Genomic DNA, 18,754 nt, shown 5'->3' with positions numbered 1-18,754 from the left:
GCCATTCTCCCAAATCATCCCACCCTCTCCCTCTCCCACAGAGTCTTCTAATGAGTCAGCTCTTCACATCAGGTGGCCAAAGTATTGGAGTTTCAGCTTCAACATCAGTCCTTCCAATGAACACTCAGGACTGATCTCCTTTAGAATGGACTGGTTGGATCTCCTTGCAGTCTAAGGGACTCTCAAGAATCTCCTCCAACATCACAGTTCAAAAGCATCAATTCTTCAGCGCTCAGCTTTCTTTATAGTCCAACTCTCATATCCATACATGATTACTGGAAAAACCATAGCCTTGGCTAGATGAACCTTTTTTGGCAAAGTAATGTCTCTGCTTTTTAATATGCTGTCTAGGTTAATCATAACTTTCCTTCCAAGGAGTATGTGTCTTTTAAAAGAGTTACTTAAAAAAAAAAACAAAAAAACTTTTGAATGGGAAGTCTTTTTAATATAAATTTATTTTAATTGAGGTTAATTACTTTACAATAACATGTTTTTATAGGGCTTCCCAGGTGGTGCTAGTGGTAAAGAATCCACCGGTAGTGCAAGAGAATAGGAGATGTGGGTTTGATCCCTGGATCAAGAAGATCCCCTGGAGAAGGAAATGGCAGCCTTCTACAGTATTCTTCCCTGGTGAATCCCATTTACAGAGGAACCTGGCAGGCTACAGTCCATGGGGCTGCAAAGAGTTGGACATGACTGAGTGACTAAGCTATGCATGCTGAGAGCAGCTCTCCAATCAAAGAGTAAATGATCATTTGTTGAGGGATTTGGCTTAGATGAGAGCAATAGCACAGGTATAGGTGTAAACTGTAGGCTGAGTGTTTACCGCTCATCCAGGGAGGACATTTTGTGGGCAGAAATGCAAATAGGTGATCATACATGGTATCAATAGATCTTAAAATTTCTCTTTCAATCACTTCTATTTTCTTAGGGAAATAGGAAACAAAGTCACGTTAAGGATGTGGCAGAAGATGCTGGTAGGAGGAGGAAGAGGGTACAAAATGGCCCTTCCTCCCAACAGTCCAGAGGAGTGGAATCCTTGAGAAGGGGGCTGCCTTCCAACCACTGGACTCTGTGACCCTCTTCTCCCCTTGTGGCAACTGCCAAGCTCCTGGTGAAAGCAGTGTGTAGACCTGGGAGAACAGTCTTACTCAAAGCAGTGGTAAAATGATCAAAATAATTAAATAATCTGTCATTAAGCAACGACTTCCCCGGGTCAGAGAGATCCCCGGAGAAGGAAATGGCAACCCACTCCAGTACTCTTGCCTAGAAAATTCCACAAATGGAGGAGCCTGGTGGGCTACAGTCCATGAGGTCTCGAAGAGTTGGACATGACTGAGTGACTTTTATTTTTTAAAGAGATGACTGCATGCTAAGTTGGAGAAAATACAAATAGCCATTTTTATGGAGTCATTAGTATTTGCCTGCAATATTTTGAACACTTTACAATTATTGATCTATTTAACCTTCACAACCACTCTCGAATTATTGTTGTTCAGTCATGAAGTCATGTCCAACTCTTTGCAACCCCATGGACTGCAGCATACCAGGCTTCCCTGTCCTTCACTGTCTCCTATAGTTTTTTCAAACTCTTGTCCATTGAGTCAATTTTGCCATCCAACCACCTCATCCTCTTTTGCTCCTTTTCCCTCTTGCCCTCAATGTTTCCCAGCATCAGACTCTTTCTAGTGAACTGACTCTTCGCATTAGGTGGCCAAAGTATTGGAGCTTTAGCTTCAGCATCAGTCCTTCCAATGAATATTCAGGACTGATCTCCTTTAGGATTTACTGCTCTGATCTCCTTGCAGTCCAAGGGACTCTCAAGAATCTTCTCCAACACCACAGTTCAAAAGTATCAATTATTCGGCACTCAACCTTCTTTATGGCCCAACTCTCACATCCATACTACTGGAAAAAACATGCCTTTGATTGTATGACATCCTTACTATCTTCATTTATAAATAGCCACACTGAGGCCCAGAGAAGAGAACTTGTTATCTAAAGGGGCGAAAAATCAGATTCCAATCCAGGCAGCCAACTTGAAAGCTCGCAGTGGTACCAGTATTCTACACAGCCTTAGGGAAGGCATGTTAGAAACGAATCGCCAGTCTAGGTTCGATGCAGGGTGCAGGATGCTTGGGGCCGGTGCACTGGGACGACCCGGAGAGATCGTGTTGGGGGGAAGGTGGGAGGGGGGTTCAGGATTGGGAACACATGTACACCCCTGGCAGATTCATGTTGATGTGTGGCAAAACCAATACAATATTGTAAAGTAAAAGAAAAATAATAATAATAATAAAAAGAAAACATTGCCTAGTATTAGCAACTGAACGTTTTATTTTTTTTTTAATTTTCATTTTTACTTTATTTTACTTTACAATACTGTATTGGTTTTGCCATACATTGACTTGAATGTTTTAAATGTATAGGCACATCTTTCTTCTTTGCTGAATATTTTTCTATACAATTTCTAAAATTAGAAGAAGTTATGCAGGGTAAACTCTGCATTTTATAAATTTAATATTGTAAGTCAGGGATTTGCTGAAGCAGTGTTACAGATGCTTGGTAAGCACTGCATGGTTTGGTTGCATTGTAATTTATTTAATGATTTATCTGTTTTTAAACATTTAGTTCATTTCAATTTTTCTTTATGATAAATATGGCAAAATATGTTTCTAAATAATGTTTTATTCTGTATTTTGAATCATGCCATTAAGTTAAATTCCTAACAACACTGATACCCAAGTAAAGCTTATAATACTTTTACAATTTGGGATGAAACTTTTTAAAAGTTGTGAAATTCCTTAGAGGACATAGTGCACTCTGATATCTGCTTACAGTTAGAATTATTTTCCCCACTTACAGAAATCAGTACATTCAAACACATCTTTTATTAAAAACCTTATCTTCTTCTTGGATTAACTTGATGGCATTCAAACTCCTCTAAGCTGTGGAATTTTTTTTTTTTCAAATGCAAGATTTTATGAAAACTCAATATAGGAAAGGGATTTAAAGAAATAATTGCTCTGATAGTTGCTGCAGGATTAGACTCCTTGACTCCATTTTTCCACTTTTGCCCTCTGACCCCTTCATGTGGCTGTCCCAGGAGCACAGTTTTTACCATATGGAGTGAAGGGACTCAATATTGATATTCAGCATCTTATTAGGAAACATTTTGGGTGCTAATTTTTATAGTCAAGTATTTACCTGGCAGTTTCAAACCTAACTTCATTTTCCTTCTGCATAATGTGTTAAAAAAAAAAAAAAGTGTGGGGGTGGATATGATGTAATTGTAAATAACACCTACTTAAGTAGATACCCTCCCCCAACTTTTCAGCTTCTAGACAAAAAAAAATTTCTCTGTATATAGCAGAATTAATATTAAGGTAAATTTTTTGGTACATTTGTTCTACTGTTAATATCCAGGGATAAAAAAACTTACATTATATTGATATATAACTATAATATATTGGCCAGAATCATCTAGTTTATTTTAATAGTTATTTTTTAATATATTTTACTTTTTATAGGTGATTTCTAAGTTTACATTAAATGTTTATGGAGCTTGAAATAACTCTTCAGTTTCAGAGAAGCTTGTCCATAATTCCCGTTTCTTAATGTTTTACTTTGATTATTTTGCTTTGTCTGCCTGCCTTAACTTTATTTCTTCTTGAAACTTCCCCACTGCTCTGCTGATAGAAAGAACATTTCTGGACTTGTGGCTCAGCTATTTGCTGAAAACAAACAGAGCAAAACAAACACTCAACTGAACCCCTTCTGGGTTGCTACCACGATGAAATTTTCTTCTTATAGGCTTACTGCAGTTTTTAATCCAATATTATTTATTTAGAACTTTATATTTGATAATACCTCATAGTACTATAACTAAATTAGCTTACTTTGCTGCTTTTTCTCTTTGAAATGATAAAGTTGGATGTTATCTTAACCCCAGAGGTATATTATTATAGTCCCATTCCTCCTACTGAAGATGGCTGAGTGGAGGGTCAGTATAAGTGACTCAAGTACAGGAAATGTTGATTCCAGCGCATGAGGAGGGAAGAGAGGGGACTTTACTGAGTTCCAGACTACCTATGAGGCCCAGGGGAATCCCTGAGCACAGCCAGGCTCATAAAGCTTGTGGCCCAATGCTCTGTCCTGAGCAAAGGGCTGAGAAGTGGGGTAGAGCAAGCTGAAGAGACAGGGAGCAAGCCAAGGTAGATGGGAGAGGGCAGGATGCTGAACCCAGGAAGGGGCCAAGGAACAGACCTGGAGGCAGTGCCTGTGGGGTATCAGGCAGGACGCTTCGTGTGGAGTCTCGGGCTGGGACAACACAGCTGTCGCGTACTGACTCCAGGGTCCCCAGCAAATCACAAAATCTTTGGATACTCAGTTCAGTTCAGTTCAGTCACTCAGTTGCGTCTGACTCTGGGACCCCATGGACTGCAGCACGCCAGGCCTCCCTGTCCATCACCAGTGCATGGAGTTCACTCAAACTCATGTCCATTGAGTCGGTGATGCGATCCAGCCATCTCATCCTTTGTTGTTCCCTTCTCCTCACACCTTCAATCTTTCCCAGCATCAGGGTCTTTTCAAATGAGTCAGCTCTTCACATCAGGTGGCCAAAGTACTGGAGCTTCAGCTTCAGCATCAGTCCTTCCCATGAATATTCAGGACTGATTTCCTTTAGGATGGACTGGTTGGATCTCCTCGCAGTCCAAAGGACTCTCAAGAGTCTTCTCCAACACCACAGTTCAAAAGCATCAATTCTTTGGCGCTCAGCTTTCTTTATAGTCCAACTCTCATATCCATACACGACTACTGGAAAAACCATATCTTTGACTAGATGGACCTTTGTTGGCAAAGTAATGTCTCTGCTTTTTAATATGCTGTCTAGGTTGGTCATAACTTCCCTTCCAAGGAGTAAGCATATTTTAATTTCATGGCTGCAGTCACCATCTGCAGTGATTCTGGAGCCCCCCCAAAATAGTCAGCCACTGTTTCCACTGTTTCCCCATCTATTTGACATGAAATGATGGGATTGGATGCCATGATCTTAGTTTTCTGAAATTTGAGCTTGAAGCCAACTTTTTCACTCTCTTCTTTCACTTTCATCAAGAGACTCTCTAGTTCTTCTTCACTTTCTGCCATAAGGGTGGTGCCATCTGCGTATCTGAGGTTACTGATATTCTCCCGGCAATCTTGATTCCAGCTTGTGTTTCTTCCAGCCCAAAGTTGCTCATAATGTGCTCTGCATATAAGTTGAATAAGCAGGGTGACAATATACAGCCTTGACGTCCTCCTTTTCCTATTTGGAACCAGTCTGTTGTTCCATGTCCAGTTTTAACTGTTGCTTCCTGACCTGCATGCAGGTTTCTCAAGAGGCAGGTCAGGTGGTCTGGTATTCCCATCTCTTTTTCCACAGTTTATTGTGATCCACACAGTCAAAGGCTTTGGCATAGTCCATAAAGCTGAAGTAGATTCTTTTCTGGCAGTCTGGAGCTTTTCTTGGATACTCAAGCCCCTTATATAAAATGTCATAGTAATATATGTATGTAAACTCCACACACATCCTCTCATATACTTTGAATTATTTCTAGAATATTTATAATACCTAATACAATGAAAATGCTATATAAATAGTTGTCAGCATGCAGCAAACTTAAGTTTTATTGTTTGGAACTTTCTAGAAATATTTTTTGTATATTTTCCATCTGCCATTGGTAGAATCTATGGATGCAAGAGCAGACTCATTGGGAAAGAGCAGGATGCTGAGAAAGTTTGAGGGCAGGAGGAGAAAGGGGCTACAGAGGATGAAATGGTTGGATGGCATCGTCAACTCAATAGACATGAGTTTGAGCAAACTCTGGAAGATGGTGAGGACAGGGAAGCCTGGTATGCTACAGTCCATGGGATCACAAAAAGGCAGACATGACCGAGTGACTGAACAACAACAAAATGGATATAGAGTCTGCAGACACAGACAGCCATGTGTGTACTCTTGCTAGGATTATGTAATAGGAAAGAAGGGAAGGAGGATGGAAGGGAGAAATGAGAGAAAAAATCAGGAAGAAAGGAAGGGACAGTATTTACAGTGTCTTCAAAAATGTTGTCTTACAAATATTTGTCTTCCCTATATATACAGTTTACTATATATATAACATTTTGTATTAGATGATTATATAAATTGAATAACATCTAATTTTTTTACTATGTGGAAAAAATTACAAAATCCATTTCTCTTCAAAAGAGTATTTATTCCAATGCTAATTTGTATCCTCAGTGTATTATATTTTACCTTACTGATCTTTTCCTTGTCACTTTTCCTTGATTATCCATTTTAAGTTTTCATGTAGCTGTTTCCTACTCAGAATCTTTTTATGATATTGGTGCATCTCTGTTTTCATCTTATTCAAGGACTTATCTGAAATTCAAAGCCAAGTGCACATTCCAAACTCTACCTGATGTAAAGATTAGGGTGGATACGTCTTTTAAGATGACTGTGTTTTCACAGCCAGCTCACAGAAAATGAAGCAAAGATGGCTATGTACTTTTAAGACTCAAAATGTTGCCAACTTGTTTCTTTCTTCCTTTGAGAATACAGTTGAGCTGCCTGTGAACATCAGGTGTATAATAACTGCACATCATAGATCTTAGAAAAGACATAATTTCACTTCTTTCTTTAGTGGTAGTTCAGTTCACAAGGCAATATAATTGGTATACTGTTACGTCTTTCCATAGAACTAAACTAACAAATCAGAAGAAAGAAACCCTCTTTCCAATTGTGTGTCATGATTTTGGATTCAGAAAATATCTGCCACCCATGAAGAGTGGCGCTTGATGGAGGTACTTGTGTCTGAAGCCACTTCTACAAGTGCTTTCTCTCTTCTGCCCCTTGCAGCTGAGGGGGCCTGCGGGGGAACCTTGCGGGGGACGAGCAGCAGCATCTCCAGCCCCCACTTCCCTTCCGAGTATGAGAACAACGCTGACTGCACGTGGACCATCCTTGCAGAGCCCGGGGACACCATCGCGCTGGTTTTCACTGATTTCCAGCTCGAAGAAGGATACGACTTCTTAGAGATCAGTGGGACAGAAGCACCGTCCATATGGTGAGTGCTGGACAAGAGACATCCTTCATTCTTGCCTTGTTCTGGCTGCTAAAATGTAACCTATACTGTGAATGATTTGTCAGAGCTTCTGGGATGTTTCTGTGTTGGTCTTAGAGCTAGAGAAGTTGTCTGGTCCTGGACACTGGAATTTGCCTCAGTTTGGGCTTATATGAAGCTACACAGACAAGGCAGCTAAGTGAGCTGAGCTAGTTTTGGATTTGGTCTGGAGTTGATTCAGTGTCAACAGATATTTTTAGATGGTGGTGATTTAAAATGTCGTGGTACCAGTCATCTGTCGCCTGTGCTGCAAATGTGTGATTACCTACATCTTCTCCTTCCTGGAGACCATGTGACCAACCTTGCAGGTCACAGGGGAACCATAAATGCTCCTCTGCTGCATACATAATACTGGTTATCTGATCAGTTCCCTGGGGTGTGTGCTGGTGGTGACAGGAGAAAACCCAATCAAATCCACTATAGCCTCTGGTTTATGGTGTTTCTTGCACGAGCAGACTTTGCTGTGTCGATAATACAACTGAAAAATAGATGTTTAAAGATGTAAAGTGTGCATCAAATTAAGTCATTTGATATGAGTTGAACTGGGTTTTTTGGTTTTAATTAATGTTTTAATTTCTTAGCATTTTAAGAATTGCAACTGCTACCTATTTCAGGTCTTGAACAAGGAAACACCACTGTAAGTTCAGAATAAGTTGGAATAGAGGAAATACTGGCTCTTGATGCATTGGTGGAGGGGATGAAATGAGTGATTTTGAACATCTCTAGGGGTTTAAGTTTGCATTTCAGTACAGAGACTGAAGGATAAAAATATCAAAATTGACCAATGTCATAAGTTAGACCACCTGTTTTTAAACCAATCATTAACACTGTTTTACTTTATTTTCCAAGACTCAACATTCAACGCAGAGAATTTGTATTTATAGACGGTTATTTCCTTTCATTAATTTTATTGTCCTTATGTTAAATGTTACTTCAATTAAGAGAAAAATAACCACTGCCTCTGTGATATTTGTTTTCCATTTCATTCATCTGAGCAATACTTTTAGATTGAACAGGGTTACCCTTTTGCTTATTTCATGTTATACCATTTAAGTTTTAAGACTCAGAGATTGATTTTGTTATTATCTGTGTAGCTTCTTGTAACGTCAGAGCTCATGGAACCTGATACACAGCTGAAAGTTGAGTGTCCTGGTTTCTGCTCCAAGTTCTGTTGCAAATCATCGCTGTGACCTTGAACAAATCATTTAACTGCTTATCTAAAAAGAGGCTGTACTAAATGAGCTGTACTGTTTTAGATTAATTCATTCAACATCTACTGAGTGCTTTTCTCTGTCCATCAGGGTAAGAGATTCAGTGGTGCAACACTCTCCTGGATCTAAAATCACCTTGTTTTAGTTTTCAGAAAACCATTGCAATGCAAAAATAGATAGTGACACATCCTTAGAAATTCAGTCATTCCTTGTTAAGGCCTTATTTCTGAGAGATTCCAGAGGTCTCAGGCATTTCCTGGATGTGATATCAGGTTGGGAGGAGGGAGAGGAAAAAGTGAGGTGTGTTGGATGATGGTTGTATTAATGGCATCCGTGGTCAAGGTTGGCTTTTGCCAAACAACCTTTGTTTATGCAAGAAAAGAGACTCTACAGAGTGAATGTCCATGTCCATGTCCAAGTCTGGAAGAGAAACAGGGATGCTGAGCAGAGACACGAGCACAGTGGCGCAGAGTCCTGCAGAAGGCCTCGTGGCCCTCCACACAGCGTGAGCACCCTGAGCAAGCAGACCCCTTGGTCTCTTTTGTCTGCAGTAGGCAGCCTGCAGGACTCACTGATCTTACTCGACGTGGTTTTCCCATTTCTTCTTTTCTCATCCCTGCTCCTTTCTCTCGCATCCTCTCCTCCTCTCTGTTTTATCTCCACCAGTCCTTTCCCAGACTCAGGTCCCCTTGTCCTTCAATATCAAACTCAGAAAAGTGTGTGGATGGGCTCTTGAATGTGCTAAACTTGTGATCTGTCGGAAATGCCAGGTGGGGCTACAGCCATGTGGGTGCCTGAAAACGACAGCTCACAGTCGGGAATCTGCGTAGGGAATGTTGGAGGAATCGCCCTTTGTCTTCCTGGTGCTTGGATTCAGACTAAAATGGTTTCCGGCTCTCTGAACTCTTTCTCTTGGTGTTTGCCAGGACACCACATTCAACAACAATCTAGCAGGAGTGGGTAGGACTCGAGCAGTTGTTGAAAACACCCTGGATGGGACTTGTGCCCTGTGTGCCTTCTGGTCTGATAAACTGGGTTTCCTGTTGGTTCATCGTGGTCCCTCTCTTCTGATAGTCCTCATCAGACATGTATGGAGCTGTGTTGATAATTACCTTCTCGAGATGACTTGTATCATCCTGTTGGTGTGCACAAAACCCGGTGCACTTGTTGTTGAGATCCTTGCCCGTTTCTGATGAAGCGTCCAAGAGGCACAAAGGATGGGAGATGGCAAAGCTGAGGGAGCAGGTGAGGGGCGAGGCTATGTCTGAAGGCCTCTGAACCCAAACCACATTTTCTTTTCACTCTAAGACTGTTCCCTCAGTGGAACTGCCCAGGTCTGAGCCTAATGGCCTGCTGGGGAGGTTCCCTTTCCTCTGTTTCAGGACTAACACTGGAGTTTGGATCCTAAAGCCTTGAGCAGGCCACCACCATAAGGGAGATGGGCTACTGGAGAAGCCTCTGAGCACACAAGTGCATCAGTAGAGTCAGAGACAGCAGAGCTTCTCAGGGTGACATTGAGTGTTTATCACAATTACAAAGAGGAATATCTCGATATGGCCTTAGGACCACTTTACAAGAGAATGGTCTTCAGTGGAGGCAGAGAAGGAAAACATGGTTTTCTGAAATCACTACTGAAACATACATGGGCACATTTATAATACAAAGCAGAGCCACTGGGTTACCTTTCCAGATTTATACCAACGCATAATGGAACTTATCTTCAAAAGACTATTATTTAACTGTAATTTTCAAGTGACAGACTCTACCATGTGTCAGGTTCTAAATTGGTATATTTAAAAGATTTACCCATCCCCAGGCTGCAAGAAAAATACCAAGTGGCCATGTGGGTGGGTGTGCTCCATCTCGGGCACAAGGTTACACGGCAATGATAGCAGGACCACGCTAATGGCTGTGCGTGCAGAAAGAGTGCACACACACATATAATTTTCCAATAATCTATTTTTAAAAGAGAGACTATACAAGCAAGGGCACTCTGAGAAGAAGCTACCTGGAAAACTGTTAAGAACAATAATAGGATTAGCCTTATTTTCAATTCATTTGGAGTGAAGTTACCAACTCAGCTATGTTTTATGTAAGGGTTGCCATGGCTACAGCAGAGGCAGCCTAAAAGTGGTGGATGATGTAAAGTTCCAAAATTGTCCATATGTTAATCGTGGTGTGTCGGGCGGGGTGGGGAGAGGGCGGAGAAGAGGGCGGTATTTGCTTTAGCCTAAGCCACTCTGCGTCCATCAGATGAGGCTCGATTCGTTTGGAACTAGTTAGATGCTAAGTTTAGACAGGTCAGTGTCTTATACCTTCAATACCTTCTTTAAAGGGAGAGCCATCAGTCCTAGTTGTCTTTGTAGTGTGGTCCAGTAATTACGATTTTTCCGGCAGTCAGAAACCTGGTTAGCAGTGAGGCTTACTTTCTAAAGTGATCCAATCTAACTCCTAATTCTGGAAATATCAGGAGGGAAAAAAAAGATTGATTTTTTTCAAAATTAAGCTACTAAGGTTTCTAAATTAAGACACGGTGGTTAAAAGAATTTGGAACATCAGAAAGTCTTGACAAAAGACCAGGAAGAGAGTGTTTGATATCTTTAAAATATGCAGTCATATCTGGGCATGATTATCTACCCTGTTTTGAGACAGGGTGGGTGTGTCTAGGGGTAGAGAAGGAAGAAAAACAAGAACACACGAATGTGTTTAAGATGCGCCCCCAGACTTACTTAAATGCATTAGTTTCTTAAAAAACCTTCAGTGACTGAGCTATGAAATTTGGAATAAAACCCAACTGAAGCCTTAACAGATCAAGGCTTTTCAAAGCATAGCCCACCCTGCCCACCAGCCTGACCTTTTTCCTCCCCGGCAAACACCCTCAGCTTGCCCTATTAAATGCACCTTGGTCTTCACCTTAGAGGATGTTTGTGTCTCTTGCGTGTATGTCCAGGAGCCAGCCTCCACATGGAACGCCCAGGCTGCTGAGCTGAACAGACATTAAAAGACATAAGTGACATGTAGGTGGTAGAACCTGGGGAGGAGTACCACCAGGAGGGCATAGAACTTTACACCATTGTCCTCCCTGGAAAACCACACTGATCACAAACTCAAGAATGCTTCTCAGCCCCCTCAGATTAACCTTGGCTTCTTATATCAATAGAAAATCTGTTACATATAATTTTTTTTTAAAGGCTTAAGTTTAGTTATTCACTAAGCAACATGACCCTACCCCTATGCCTGTCGGGACTGTGCGAGATTACATGTTAGAGGACAAAAAGTAGTCTTGTAACTACACTTTATTCTGTTCCCATTAACCAGGCAAAACTTCACCATTAAATCAATCTAATCAGCGATTTGCTGAAGCCAAAACAGAACTTCAAAGGAACTGGCACCGCTGAGTGAACTTCAAAGAACCCTTGAAGGGTCAGTTAACACCGGCAGTGTTTATCCAGCTTGTCACTTAATTGATAATTGACTTGGTGTCTATTTAATTTCTAATGAGGATGGATTATAGAGGCATACACAGAGCCATCAACACCCAAAATCAGTCCCTCGGCTTACCTGCTGCCTGTACAGAAAGGAAGCCCTGACCTCTCCCTCCTCATTTTGTTTGTTAACTGTTCATTTTAACGTCATTTTGTGGAGAATTTGCAAAACCAGCTCAGACCGTTGGTTCATCACCCAGCCCAAGTTACCCTGACAGCCACACCTGTAGCATTGTTCTGGAAACCAAGAAGTTAACACTGACACTACCTCGCTGATGGACCTTCTTCTGCCCCAGAACTCAGTTTAGGGGTCTGTGTGGCATTGAATTCTGTGTCTTTCATGGCCTCCAAGTTGTGACTGTTTCTAGTCTTTCTGCTTCCGTAACCTTGACCTCCATCGTGTTAGTGGTTCAGCCTGGTCACATCGTTTTGGGGGAAAAGGTGGCATTTTTCAGGTAAAAGGAGAAAGAGACCATAGAGCCTCGTTCCATGACCACCAACTGGTATAGCTGCTTTTTTTTATGTTTTCCATTTTAAATTTAAATATGATAATTACATTACACAGACCTATTGTAATGTTGCATTTAAGAATTTTCTATGAAGCAAGCAAAACATAAACAGATATCTTGTATGTGTGTGTATGTATGGATCAGTCTATGAACTTCTACTTTTCTGAAACCTCTGCATGCTCTCCAAAGGCCTGAGGCCATAAATAACATGATGTCATTATAACCCTCTTCCTAAGTCCCTCTTGTACTCAAAATATATTTCTCTAAAAATTTCTTTGAATAACACGTTATTCTAAAAACAACTTACACTGAATAATAATATTCACCAGGTATTGCTAAGCACCAGGCAAGTGTGTAAGCAGTCACCACGATTTAGAGATACCCTTTTCCCAGTTTCATAGGTGAGACAGTGAACTCAGAGACGGTTAAATGTCTTGCCTCACAGCCTCACACATTCCAGGTGGCAGAGCAGGAGTTGAAACAGAGACAGTCCCAGGCCATAATTCTTCACTTATTTAAATATGTCAAGATGATATTCCTATATGGTCTTTAAGTCAAGATAATAAAAGTAAATAGGAATAATTTTATTTTTTTATTATTTAAAAAAGCACGTTATACTCCAGAATTGTCCTAGAGTGACTGCTGTCTTGTCTGACCTCACTGGATGCCACAGGGAGCCTGAGGCACTCCAAAGCCAGGTCTGGCCCCATTTTCTCCGATGATGACACAAGAACCCTCCTTTTAAAGTCTTCTTTTTCTGTAAGATAAGGTGATAAATCTTACTTGGTATGGATAAATTATTTGTGTTACAGGCAATGGGAAAATTTTTCCCTTTAGGAATATAAATTCATTTCACAAAACACAAATTGCCTGATTTTTGTTGTTGGTTTTTATTTGTTTAGTTGGTTTCTGTCGTGGTTTTTTTTTTTTTTTTTTGGCAGTTCACCCCTCTCTTTGTATGTGGTCTTTTGTCCAGGAAGAAAAATTACAATTAAATTAACACTTTAAAATAAATTTCCTTTTTAAAAACATACTTCCTTTTAAGAGTCTGTTGTGCAAATTCTATTTTATCCATTCTCAGATAATAGTTGTAAGCTTTCTTTTATTCCCCAAATCAGCCAAATTTGTATGTCATGGTTTTCCAATTGTACACTTTGATGTCTTCATTTGAAGTTTCTCTCCAACTCTGAACATCTAATTTTCATGGAGCACTGGTTAGGAGAATAAGGTAATTTTGTGCAATCTAAGGCATCTCTGAAGAATGTGCCACTTTGTTGCTCAGGTTCCATCCTGTGGGCACATGGCATGCAAGCTTGGAGTCCTGTCTGTGAGCAGTGGCTGGAACAGTGAACGTTTCCCATCACTGGACTTTAATAAGCCCAAGCACTGAAGTCATTCTGATTTGAAACCCTTTAGACAACTCAGTTCAGTTCTGTTCAGTTGCTCAGTCATGTCTGACTCTTTGCAACCCCATGGACTGCAGCACACCAGGCCTCCCTGTCCATCACCAGCTCCCAGAGTCGCTAATGCCATCCAACCATCCCCTTCTCCTCCTGCCCTCAATCTTTCCCAGCATCAGGGTCTTTTCCAATGAGTCAGTTCTTTGCATCAGGTGGCCAAAGTATTGGAGTTTCAGCTTCAGCATCAGTCCTCCCAATGAATATCCAGGACTGATTTGCTTTAGGATGGACTGGTGGGATCTCCTTGCAGTCCAAGGGACTCTCAAGAGGCTGCTCCAACACCACAGTTCAAAAGCATCAATTCTTCGGTGCTCAGCTTCCTTTGTAGTCCAACTCTCGCATCCATACATGACTAATGGAAAAACCATAGCCTTGACTAGATGGACCTTTGTTGGCAAAGTAATGTCTCTGCTTTTTAATATGCTGTCTAGGTTGGTCATAACTTTTCTTCCAAGGAGCAAGCGTCTTTTAATTTCATGGCAATTAGAGTCCAACTTTTCTTTAAAAAACCAGGAGGTTTTTATTTTTGTGAATTATGAGCTTTAGAATATCTGGAACTTAGGGAACCTCCTAAGGTGATTCCTTTGTGGTTAGATAAGGAAGCTGCATCCTGCAAGGATTGGCGCCTTGCCCCTCACTGCAGGGTCCTTTCGTAGGAAAGAAGGCCGGTCTCTGTGTGTCCTCAGAGTGGAGCCCACTGCCTGTGGAGCCGTTCTCGTCTGGGTAGGGCAGCAGGGCCTGTTTCCTCTAGTTTCTCCATCCTCTTGCCATAGCAGGCAGCTTGGGACAGTAGCTACGAGAAGCCTACTTTCTCAGTTTAGGGATATGGCCTCAGCTCTGCAACTTGCAAGTTGAGGAGGCACAGCGGGCTTCTGTAAGTCCCAGGCTGGTGTCTGTGAGATGGAAATGGCCCTGACAAGACAGCGGAGGCTTGTGAAATGGAGCAAATGAGGGGTGGTTTGCAAAGCCCTCGGCCAAAGGCCTGCAACATACAGTGATTTCTATAACTGGCAGTGTGTTTATTGCTTTAAGAAACAGTGCCATAGAGATTCCAGAGTTCTCATCTTTTCAAGTTAAAATGTTCTGAAAACCCTACACTTTTGTTTTTAACCTGTATTTAATTTTAAAGGGCTATTTTTAGAAAATAACCTTCCTTTTTTTTAAAAAATTATAAGTGCTTTGTTTTTTCTGTGCTGAACCTTTCAAACCTGTGTCTTGTCTTTGATACACCATTCTTTTTTTTTTTTTTTTAATCCAAATGCTATATATGCCCAGGTCGTTTTACTATTAAAAGTAGACACTTAGGAAAAATATAATGCAAGAACCATAGAATTTGTACCAAAGCATATATGCATATATTTGGCAAACTCTGAAGCACATAACTTGTACCCAGAGTTGTGACGCATGCTAGTCCCACGCTTCTCAAGTGCACTGTGTGCAGGAATCACCCCGGATCTTTTCCCTTTAGGGTTATGGCTCGAGAGATCTGAGAAAGGCACTGAGGTTCTCTGTTTCCAGCAAGTCCCCTGGTGATCTGGGCGCCCCTGTTCTGTGGGCCAGACCCAGAAGTGAGGCTCTTGAGCATCTGGGGGGGACAGACAATGAATAACTGCAATAACAGCAGATTAAATTTCAAGCTTACAGTACAGTGTTATAAACCATAGTCACAATACGAAACATTGAATCCTCAGAACTTGTCCATCCGAGAAGTGGAAATTTGGACCCTTTGACCAAATCTCTGCATTTCCCCCAACATCCAGCCCCAGGCAACTATCATTCTAGTGTTGTAGTACATGAGTTCTATTATTTTGTTTTTTAATTTAGATTCTATTTGTAAGTGGTGTGGAGTATTTGTCTTTCTCTGACTTATTTCACTTTGTCTAACGACCTCCAGGCTCATCCATGTTGTCACACATGGTAGGATTTTCTTCTTTTATGGCTGAATAGTATTCCTCTGTGTGTGTGTGTGTGTGTGACATTTTCTTTACCCATTTATCCATAGATGGACACTTAGCTTGGTTCCATAACTTGGTTGTTGTGAATAATGTTTTGACAAGCACAAGCCTGCAGATATTTCTTTGAGATACTGATTTCATTTCTTTCAGTCTTATACCAAGAATTGGGATTGCTGGATCCTATTCTAATTTTATTTTTAAGTTTTGGAGGAGCCTCCATACTGATTTTCATTGCTAGGAAAATAGAGCTTAAAAGTTCTCACCACACACACATACACACACAAAAGCTATGTAACATGATTGGATATATAAATTACTTTGGTTTTGGTAAATGCTGTATTTCCTAATGCATATCTGTATCAAATCATCATGTTACAGATGTTAAACTTATACAGTTTTTCAGGTATTCCTCAGTAGAGTTGGAAAAGTATTATTAATAATAATTTCAAGTTTTCTTGAAAAGTGGAAAATTTTTAGTAGTTCTGTTGCAGAGTATGATAATATCAGCTCTCTGGTCTTTGTTGAGAAGTGTCTTATAATTTTATAAGGGGTTGTTGGTAGAAAATGGGGCCAACCTGGAAAGACTGAACTCATCCCTGAGTTTCCAGTTTGGGCTTCATATCATCAGTACATGGCCCCCACCCACTCCGTGGAGATTCCAACTTAATTAGCTGAATCAGCTCGGCTATAGTGCTGACTGCTAAGAGTTAAGGGGTGGGGGTGGTCAGAAGAGAAAGATATACAGTATTTCAGTGGCTGGCAAACATTTTCAGCAGTATTAGCATGTTTCCAGTCTCTTGATAGGTGTGCATTGAAAATAAACTTGGTCCAACTCCTGGAGATGGTGAAGGACAGGGAGGCCTGTGGTGCTGCAGCCCATGGCGTCGCAAAGAGTGAGAATGACTTAGAGATAGAACAACAGCAGTTGAAAATGAATCATTCTGAACTCATTTAGAGAACATTGGGTTAAAGAGTTAGTTTCATTTGCCAAAGATTCTCAACCTTTTAATATCTTACTTAACATCAGCTAGGGGATGTAGCGATTCACCAAGCATATCTGACCGTGAATCACATGTCTTTGGTGGGATGTAGATTAACACCTGGGACCGTGGGTTAGGAGAAAGCTCTGCTTTCTGACACATCACAGAGACTGGCCTGATCTGATTCCAGGCAAGGTTTGCATTCCATTTTGCACCTTAGACTGAAAGTGACTTGATCCTCACTTGCTGTTTCCTCTAGCCTTGCCCTCAACCCCTTTTCTCTGTCTGCAAAGCCTCCTGTTCTGCTGTGTTAGCAAAGTCCTTGGTCATCAGTTCAGATGATGAGAGAGAGAGTTGGCCTTGGAGTGAGAGTGATGATGGATTAAAATGTGTTTTTTTTTCTTCTGTGTAGCTGGGTGATTTGGATTAGCTATTCAGACTCCAAGAGTTTTCGTTTCCCAACTGTAAAATGAGGTTAATGATACTTAGCTTGCAGAGCAAAGATTAAAATATAGGTCATAACTCTGTCACTGTCCATGGTACAGAGATTCTGAATAAGCCGTATCCATCATGATTGCCAGGCTGTGTATGAAACATGAGATATCAGCTGTGGAGGTGAAGAGAGCAGTCAGAGTTTGAGGAAAGAGAAACAGTTACCCCGTGAGGCCATCAAAGAGTGTTTCAATGACCCTGAGAGCAGAACGTGTGTGGACAGAAAATGTGTGGGGGCATTTTGAACATGGGATGTGCAAAATGATTATAATATATGTATTTATATATAAATGAATAGATTATATATATATATATATCATATATACATATATATATATAGTTGCTGTTGTTCAGTCACTAAGTTGTGTCTCACTCTTTGTGACACCCATGGACTGCAACATGCCAGACTTCCCTGTACTTTACCATCTTCTGGAGTTTACTCAAACTCATGTCCATTGAGTTGGTGATGCCATCCAACCATCTCATCCTCTGTTTTCCCCTTCTCCTCCTGCTTTCATTCTTTCCCAGAATGTATGTATCAACTTCCCAGGTGGCACTAGTGGTAAAGAACCCATCTGCCAATGAGGGAGATATTAGAAACATAGGTTTGATCCCTGGGATGAGAAGATTCCCTGTAAGAAGACACAGCAACCCATTCCAGTACTTGCCTGGAGAATCCCATGGACAGATGACCCTGGAGCCTGAAGGGCTATGGTACATAAAGTGTGAAAGAGTCAGACATGACTGAAGCAACTTTGTGTGTGTGTATGTGTGTACACCCTTGGCTGTACAGCAGAAACTCACACAGAACAATGAAGGAACACATTTCAAATATCCAGGACTCATGGTTGGAAAGTTTGGGGGTCTCTGGCTGTGTTCAAGGATCTCCATTTTGATCAGTGCTCTAGAAGAGTTTCAGGGAATGCAACTTCTAGAAACAGGGGGATGCCTTATGGAGAAACTCTGATGCTCTCAGCTAGACCAGGGGCAATTTTGGGGGCCTTCCCTACTTGCCCTTTCCTGTTGCCATCACAGAATACCTGCGTGATTTAAGGTGGAAACTCTTTCCAAAGATCTTCTAAGGCAGTTGGTCCAGAATTAGCTGACGGACCCTCTCATTTCAGCCGTAGCTCCCAGCTATGTGACCCTGGATAGTAGAGTGGCTCCTGTAGGCAGACTAGGAAAGGAGTCAGACATTCAAGAAAGAGCATATAAGGAGGGAAGCTTGAGGCTAGGGTTGGTGAAAAAAGTGAAAAGCATGCAGCTCATCCAGACCGGGTTTGAGATGTCCAAAGGAAGAAAGCACAATGAATTGGACAAGAAAAACTTATTTGGGGGCCAGAGACAGATGCAAGGGAGTGAACTTCAGCATGGAGGTTGACACAGTGGTGAACCTCAGTGTTGAGACAGATGCAAGGGTGAACCTCAGCGTGGAGACAAATGTAGGGGTGTACCTCACCATGGAGGACATGCAGGGGTGAACCTCACCATGGAGGACA

General features: G+C 41.3%; 1 protein-coding gene across 1 annotated transcript in view; it reads left to right on the top strand.

Annotated features, from left to right (window-relative positions):
- CSMD1 (CUB and Sushi multiple domains 1) overlaps positions 1 to 18,754 on the top strand; it is a 2,078,553-nt gene that overhangs the window by 1,019,579 nt on the left and 1,040,220 nt on the right. Inside the window, exon 5 of the mRNA XM_040243208.1 lies at positions 6,899 to 7,106. Coding sequence (XP_040099142.1) covers positions 6,899 to 7,106 — 208 coding nt within the window. The remainder of the gene's footprint in view (positions 1 to 6,898; positions 7,107 to 18,754) is intronic.

This window comes from Oryx dammah, unplaced genomic scaffold, assembly GCF_014754425.2.
Source record: "Oryx dammah isolate SB20612 unplaced genomic scaffold, SCBI_Odam_1.1 HiC_scaffold_7, whole genome shotgun sequence".
Taxonomy (NCBI): Eukaryota; Metazoa; Chordata; class Mammalia; order Artiodactyla; family Bovidae; genus Oryx; species Oryx dammah.
Note: the sequence above shows the minus strand (reverse complement) of the source record. Positions and strands in the feature narration are given on the sequence as shown.